Genomic DNA, 8,301 nt, shown 5'->3' on the forward strand with positions numbered 1-8,301 from the left:
CACAAATAAAATTTATTTTAAAAAGTTAAACTACAAAAGAATTAAATAAAAAAAAGGAAAAAATGAGAAGAAAAGGTTGATTAGCTAAAAAGAGGAAAGAGAGAAATAACTACAAGGTTTGAGAAGGGATAACAGGTGGGATCCACATATTTTTATATTCGAAAAATAATGTCTCACACACCCTATCATATATGAGCCTTATCCATGATAAAATATTTTAGAACAACTGGCTCGCCATCTTGACAGAGCTGCATGCCAATACGTAAAAAAATATTTAAGACAGTGAGACTAGAAAGTCAAGCAAAAACGATAAGTACAACCTGCATCAAAAGTCTAGGCTCTCTTCAGTCGTTGTTATCTTGAACCTGAGTTGTAACATGATCTGCGATAGTCAACCATACCTGTTTGTGCATCAAAAATTTATATTGTATTATTAAGTGTAAATGTTTTAGAATACATACAAAATAAAAGAAAAAAACTCCAAAATAGGCATATAGCTTTTAAGTTCATTTAATAATTTCTCTATTTTAATTTATTGGTGCTAATATCTCATGTACCTCGTGTGCATCTCATGCAATACATATTTTTTTAGATCTAATATCAATTGTCTAGTTGTCTCTAGAAGCAGACAACAAATTATCCTTAAATGCAATACTAAGGAAACTCAGATTTTTTATGGTTAACTATGATCTATGCAAGATCAAAAGCCAACAAGAGGAAAAGGCTCACCACCACCATGGGAGATGATCGGGTCAAACCCTCCACCGCAACGGCGAGTGAAAACCTGAACGGATGAATTTTATCCAAATATAATAATAACAGTGGTGAGCCTGTTTATTTATTTATATATATATATATATATATATTATAGCCATCAATATGGGTCAGTCTGACCCAGCTTGTAATTTGATGGAGTTAGGCTTCAATTTTCGCAGTCCATTTAAGAACGAGGCTTTTTAGTCCGTAAACCCGTGGCTCGTGAAGCTTGAGCAATGTGGGTTGGGCTAGCTCATGGGCGGGACCATAAGTTAAATAACAACTATTTAGATTGTTTATTAGTATTTTTATTTGGTTTAAAGGATATCATGTCAAAAGTTATTTGATTTCACTATTAAGAGTATTTTTTGGTGTGTTGGAAACTTGATTAACAAGTATTAACACTATGTAATATTGTCTGGTAATATTTTTGTTTATTAATATTCTAAAACTAAATTATAAATTATTACTTTTTAAAAAGTGGGCTGGCTCGTGAGGCCCGCGGCCCACAGAGTAATGGTGTGGGTTTGGTATTTTTTGACCCATCATTTTGATGGGCCAGCCAGGCCTGACCCGTCAAACTCAAAGCCCATTTGGGCTAGCCTGAGTGGGTTGGGCCAACCTATATTGACAGCGCTCTCTCTCTCTCTATATATATATAAATATGTATATTAACTTCTATAAAAAGAGATGAAGGAAGTTTGGGGGGTTAGGGAGAAAACGTACCAGCAGTGTGTATCTCAGGTCCATATGGAATTAGTGCTCCCAGGGGCGGAGCTACGGCTTGCGAAGGGTGGATTTCGGGTATATAGGTTAAATATAGATATATATGGTTATATACATATTGTTGAACACCCTTGATAAGTTGGAGATGCATAGCCTAGTGGTCAAGGGTGTGCAAATTTGCGTTCGGGATACAAGTTCGATCCCCAGTAGGTGCAGTTGCTTTTTTCTCCCTTTTAAAGAAGGAACAAATTACAGATCCTTATAAAGTATTGGGATTGGACCGGATTATACCTCACAATTCAACCCAATATCTGTTTTGGGCATGAAGCCCAATAATGTGAAAGCTCGTTTGGCATTGGCTATTGGCTAACTGCAGCCAAGGGCCAAGGCTGACTTTTCTTAAAAACAAATTAAAGCAAACTTTTTTTTTTTTAATTTAAAAAAGAATAGGTCAAACTTAATTAAATTCTAAAGTTAAATTAAACCCATCCCTTTCCAAATTTCCCTTCAGTTCACTAAACACTTCTCCATTCCTTCACCTGTCCACCACAAAACCACAATCTTCTCCACCTTATTATTAAATTTTTTTTGAAATTTAGTGTTAAAGTCTTCAAGATTCAACGGGCTATCATTATAATTTTTCTTCATCGACTATTGGAGTGTAAATTGTAAAAAGGTATTCTTCAATTCTTCTTACTTTTTAGTTTAATTTTGTTTCCCTTAAACTTGCTTTTGTATGTATTTTTTTATTTTGAACTAAGTACTTTAATATTCTAGTTTTATCTAATAGATAACTTCCTAGTTAATATTATTTGGGAGAATGGAACAAGGTTTCAAGTATTCATAATTTTTTTATTTGTTGAAATTGAATAATAAGTGTGATGCGCTTGGTTTTTATTTTAGTTTGAGGCTCAATGAGCTTGGAGAAGTATTTTTGTAAAGTTTCAAAAATAATTTCAACGTCTCAAAATCAATCCAGCCGAGATGAAGATGTTGATCAAATAATAATACCATCTCAGTTTTCTCAGAGACAAAAATTTGATGTAAATGATTTAAAGGCTGACCCCGCTGAAAGACCTTCGATTTTGAGTTATCCTCCGAATATTCGTGATGAGATAAGAAGGGCATACATTCTAAAACATTCTTTCCAACCTCGAGATCATGAGTTTCCTTAAACAGACTTTTCTGGAGCTCCACATTATTTTTTTCTAAATGGTTTGATGAATGTTCTAATTGATTGGAATATAGTGTAAGTGCAGATGCAGCTTATTGTTTACCTTGTTATTTATTTCAAGGCGAAAGCATTCATCAAGGTGGTGGTAATACATGTTCGACGAAGGGATTTAGAAATTGGCACAGAAAAGATAGCTTTGCAACACACATTGGTCCTCCGAATAACATTCATAATCAATTAAAAGGAAGTGTGAAGATCTTATGAGAGAAGAACAATCTATTGAGGCTGTATTTTACAAGTTGGATGAGAAAAGTAAGAATGAATATCGAGTTCGGTTAAATGCTTCAATCGATGTGGTCCAATTTCTTCTAAATCAAGGTTTAGCACTCCGCGGTCATGATGAAAGTGAATCATCCTTGAACAAAGGTAATTTTCTTAAAGTACTTTCTTGGCTTGCAGATAGATGTGATGACATTAAACCTTATGTGTTAGAAAAAGCTCCAAAAAATAATAAAATGATTTCTCATGATATTCAAAAAGATATTGTGACCGCGTGTAAGATTGAAACAATCAAAGCTATATCAAAGGATTTAGATGGTGACTACTTTGCTTTGTTGGTTGATGAATCAAGAGACGTATCACGCAAAGAGCAAATGACTATTTGTTTACGATATGTTGAGAAAAGGGAATTTGTGATGGAAACATTTATTGGACTTGTTCATGTTAAAGATACTAGTGTTTTATCTCTGAAGAAAGCAATTGTGGATGTACTTGCTCACCATTCTTTAACTTTAGCTTATGTACGGGGGCAATGTTATGATGAAGTAAGCAATATGAAAGGTGAGTTAGGTAGTCTTAAAATATTAATTAGACAAGAAAGTAGATCGGCTCACTCGGTTCATTGTTTTGCTCATCAACTTCAATTGACTCTTGTTGTGGTTTCTAAAAGGTGTGTTCAAGTAGGAGAACTTGTATTATTGACTTCAAATATTTCGAATGTGTTGGGGGCTTACTTTAAATATGTGGATAAATTTCGAAAATCTCAAAAATAAAAACTCCAAGAGGCATTAGATATGGGTGAGCTAGAAACGGGTAGAGGTTTGAATCAAGAACTTGGTCTTATTAAAGTCAGTGACACTCATTGGGGATCTCACTACAAGTCGTTTGGAAACCTTATTAGTAACTTTGCCTCCATTATTGATGTACTTGATTCTCTTGTTGAAAATGCAAGTACTTCAGAAGAAAAAGCTAGCGCATCGGGATTTCTCAGAAGTTGTCAAACTTTTGAGACTGTTTTCTTGTTGCATTTGATGACTGATGTTTTAGGAATCACAAATGATCTTAATATATCATTACAGAAAAAGGAACAGGATATTGCTAATGCCATGATTCTTGTAAAACTAGCAAAGAGAAGATTGCAAGCATTACGAGATAATGAATGGGATCCTATTTTAAAAAAAATGTTGGTTGAAATTCGCTTAAAGAAAAGGTCGAGGCATTTTGTATCAAGCATAGTATTCCATTACCCAATTATGATGAGTCATATGCTAACTCAGGGAGATCATGACATAAAGTAATTGATTATACTACTTTGCACTGTATTGTGTGGATGTGTTTTATAAAATTATTGATTGACAGCTACAAGAACTTAATGACCGTTCCAATTGATACATTTTCTAGTTTTGACATCCAAAAGATATTGGTGATGGCTAAATTATATGCTGATGACTTTGATGAGTTCAACATGAGGGTTCTTGAGAATCAAATTGTTAATTATATTATTGATGTTCGTGATATTGATAAACGATTCTCCAATTTAGGCAGACTTGGGGAACTTTCAAGAAAGTTGGTTGAGACAAAGAAGCATTTAACCTATCCTCTTGTATTTTTCTTAGTAAAGTTTGCTTTGCTTCTACCCATTGCCACTGCACCAGTTGAAAGAGCATTTTCGGCAATGAAGTATATCAAAAATGATTTGTAGAATCGAATGGATGATGAATTCTTAGATAGTTGCATAGTGCCTTATGTAGAAAAAAGAGTATTTAAGAATGTTTCTAATGAGTGTATTATAGAAACATTTCAAGGGATGAAGCGTCGCCGAATGCACTTGTAATTATATTTTATAATCAAGCTTTTATTAATAGAATTTGCTTTGTTGACTTTTTTATATTATATGTTTCAACTTGTTATCCTATATGTTTTTTTATGATTAGTTTGGTTCAAAGATTCTTCTTCTTCAATATACGGTTTACAATATTTTTTTATGACCCGCTTCTTCTTTTTTTAAAATATGAACACCCTTAACCAAAATCCTGGCTCCACCACTGAGTGCTCCTGCATAAAATATGCACTATAGTCAATACATAATTTACCTAATTTTACTCCAAAATGATTCTACATATACTTTTTTTTGTCTAACTGATATATCATAGGAAATCAAGAGTTGTCTCAGGTTGTTGGGATTAGGATCTCAAGTCTTAAATTAGTGTCGAGATAAGAATTTAAGTTAGTGGTGTGAGTCAGATCTCGGGTCGGGGTTGAGAGTTAAATCTTGGTCAGTTTTATGAAAGTCAAGTCTCGAGTCAGGGTAATGATATAGGTCTCGAGTCGGTGTGGAAATTAGGGTCTCGAGTCGGTGTAAGAATTTAGATCTTGAGCTGGCATAATAGTTGGGTCTCGAGTTTGGATCTTGAGTAAGTCGGGTTTCAGTTTAAGGTTAGGGTCAGGAGTCGGGATTCAATTTTGGGATCTCAAGTCGATGTTGAGTTTTTCGGATCTCGAATCAGTGATGGGACTTGAGCCTTCGATCGATTTTGAATTCGGGTCTCAAGTTAGTATCAAAAATTGGTCTTGGGTTGGAAATCGGGAGTCAGGTCTCGAGTTAGGTTTGAGATTAAGATTTTATGTCTCAAGTCGATGTCGAGATTATGTCATAATTTTGTGTTGGGATTTAAATCACGAGTCGAGGGTAGGAGTTAGATATGAGACTTAGAAGTCAAGTCTCGAGTCGGGGTCAAAATTAGGGTCTCAAATTGGTGTCAGGATTTGGGTCTTGAGGTCGTTATAAGGAATTGGGTCTCAAGTTGGGGTTAGGAGCCAAAAGTCGAGTCTCTTTTAAGGGTGGAGATCAGATGTCGAGTCGGAATTTATTTCTCGAGGTCTTGAGTAGATGTCTTGATTTGGGTCTCGAGTCAGTATCGCTAGTCGAGTCGGACAAAACTAATTAAATTTTTTCTATTTTATTCTTACAATTGATATTCTTTGTAACCCTAAACAAATTAATGTGAGTATATTTTTCATAAATGATCTTGATGTCCATCAACATAAACTAAGGGTAAATCAGTAAAATTAATTATCTTACTTATGATTTTTAAGTAGTGTGTAAAATGAGAAGTGGCCAAATAGTGGGTATTTGATAGGCTTATAGCTTTTGGTCTAATGGCCAAAATTCATAAGTCAGGCTTCTTAACTTCAAAGTAAGTGCTTAAAGCATTTTTTATTTTACTCAAACACTCTAAAAATAATTAAAAGCTATTTTGACTTTAAAATAGTGAGTAATAATTTAAAGAGTCATGAATAAAAGTTAAATAGCGATCCTAATAGAGGCTATCTGGTGACAACATTTCTGCTCGAGTAATGGACCAAAAACAATTGGGTTGTTCACTAACGAATCTAAAAAAAAGAAAAATTTTCATAAGTAACAAACTTATAGCTATAATTAGAACTTTTATAGCAACCGTTTCATAATTATAAAAAATGAAAAGTTGTATTTTGTATTTGATAAAAGTGTTGCTACTAAAATACATATAAAACAAAATTTTCTGTCTTTCTTTTATTCAAATCAATTGGGTTAAATAAGGAAGCACTAAATTCTTTTTTCATAAATTACTGCAGTAGATTCCTTTTCCATAGATTACTCTTATTTTAATTAGTAAATTCATTTTCCAAATCAAACTCAAATCTGAAATATTATTATATTCATGATCTTCAAAAATTCAAAATAAAACATCATTATTGTTTTTTCTCTCTTTCACACTCTTATATCTCAAACGTTTTTTTCTTGTTAGTATATTTTTTTATCGTTTTAGTTTTTTATTTTGATTTCTTTTTTCTTTCCACTTTATTTTCTCTTCTTTTTTTTCTTTCTCTTTCTTTTTCTTTTTCGTTTTCTTTTTTTTTCCTTTCTCATATTTTTTTCTTTTCCTTTTTTCCTTTTCTTTTTTTTTGCTTTTATTTTTACACCTCTATTTCTAAATTCTATTTGTCTTTCTTTTCCCCCCTCCCTTTTCACTTCTTTTTTTTTCAGATTTTTTTTTCTTTTTTGTCTTTTTCTATTTTTCTTACTCTTCTATTTCTATCTTTTATTTTTAAAAGACAAATATCTATATCACATATACATATTCGAAAAAGTACACAAAATAAATTGACATATAGATCTGCATAGCTATTTGCAGTACAAAACATACATATATATGTGCATATGTATTTACAGAAATATATATCTGACTCATATGTATATATAAGCATATAGGACACAAAATCTCTATAACAAAAAGGACATCTATATACATATACATATACGTAATCAAAAGATAGATGATACATATTTTAAGTAAAAAATACAAATAAGTATATATGTTACCCTCTAAAATGACATAAAACTATTCAAAGACAAATCCAACACCGTAGACAAATACATATGAATATGCATTTGTATATACAAAAAGGACAACTAAATACATATACATATAGGTAATCAAAAGATACATGATACATATATTAAACAGTAAAAAAATATAAATAAGTACATATGATACCCTCTAAAATGACATAGAATAGTTCAAAGACAAATTTAACACCGTAGAAAATACATATAGCTCTGCATATGTATTTACAAAATACATACCTGATCCATATGTATATTCTTGTTTTATATGAGTCATCTTTGTACTTTGCAAATACAGATGAAGATATATAATAGTTCTGTCTGTTACTGTTTAATATGAATATGATATATATTTCGAAAATATATCTCAGAGTCATATTTGTATTTTTTTATAGTAATATACATATGGATCAGACATGTATTCTGTAAATACACATGTAGAGTTATATGTATTTTTTTGTAATATAATATATATTATATTAAAGAAAACATATACATACTATGTATTTTGTATTATTTTTTTGTGAAAAGTACATGTAAGTTCAATAGGTGTTGCATAATCATATATTTATGGCAAGAGTACTTTCAAGGTTTGCACCACATATAGAATGTCACACAGTCAATGATATTAAAAAACGTATTAAGGCGATGTTATCAAAGGAGCAGTACACGATTTTTTTTCATAAGAATATTTGTGGTGTCTATATGAACAAAAAGAAATGTATAGTTCAAGCGTAACTAGGCGGATGTATTATGTCACAAATGTATTATAAATTTTTTGGGGGTATTTGCATATATTTGTATTTTGTATATATAAATGCATATCAATGTGTATTTTTGTACGGTGTTGAATTTATCTTTGAACTGCTCTATGTCATTCTAGATGGCAACATATCTATTTATTTGTAATTTTTACTGTTTAAGATATGTATCATGTATTTTTTGATTACCTATATATGTGTATGTAGTTGTCCTTTTT

At 31.7% G+C, this 8,301-nt stretch overlaps 2 protein-coding genes across 2 annotated transcripts; both read left to right on the forward strand.

Annotated features, from left to right (window-relative positions):
- Nucleotides 1–2,916: 2,916 nt before the first annotated feature.
- Nucleotides 2,917–3,619, forward strand: LOC107879188 (zinc finger MYM-type protein 1-like). Its single transcript, XM_016726283.1, has 2 exons — nucleotides 2,917–3,496; nucleotides 3,606–3,619. The coding sequence occupies exons 1-2, from the start codon at nucleotides 2,917–2,919 to the stop codon at nucleotides 3,617–3,619; spliced, it is 594 nt and encodes a 197-aa protein (XP_016581769.1).
- A 110-nt stretch (nucleotides 3,620–3,729) lies between these two features.
- On the forward strand, nucleotides 3,730–4,637 carry LOC107879189. Its single transcript, XM_047395519.1, has 2 exons — nucleotides 3,730–4,145; nucleotides 4,295–4,637. The coding sequence occupies exons 1-2, from the start codon at nucleotides 3,730–3,732 to the stop codon at nucleotides 4,635–4,637; spliced, it is 759 nt and encodes a 252-aa protein (XP_047251475.1).
- The last annotated feature ends 3,664 nt before the right edge of the window (nucleotides 4,638–8,301 follow it).

Source organism: Capsicum annuum, chromosome 8 (genome assembly GCF_002878395.1).
Source record: "Capsicum annuum cultivar UCD-10X-F1 chromosome 8, UCD10Xv1.1, whole genome shotgun sequence".
Lineage (NCBI taxonomy): Eukaryota > Viridiplantae > Streptophyta > Magnoliopsida > Solanales > Solanaceae > Capsicum > Capsicum annuum.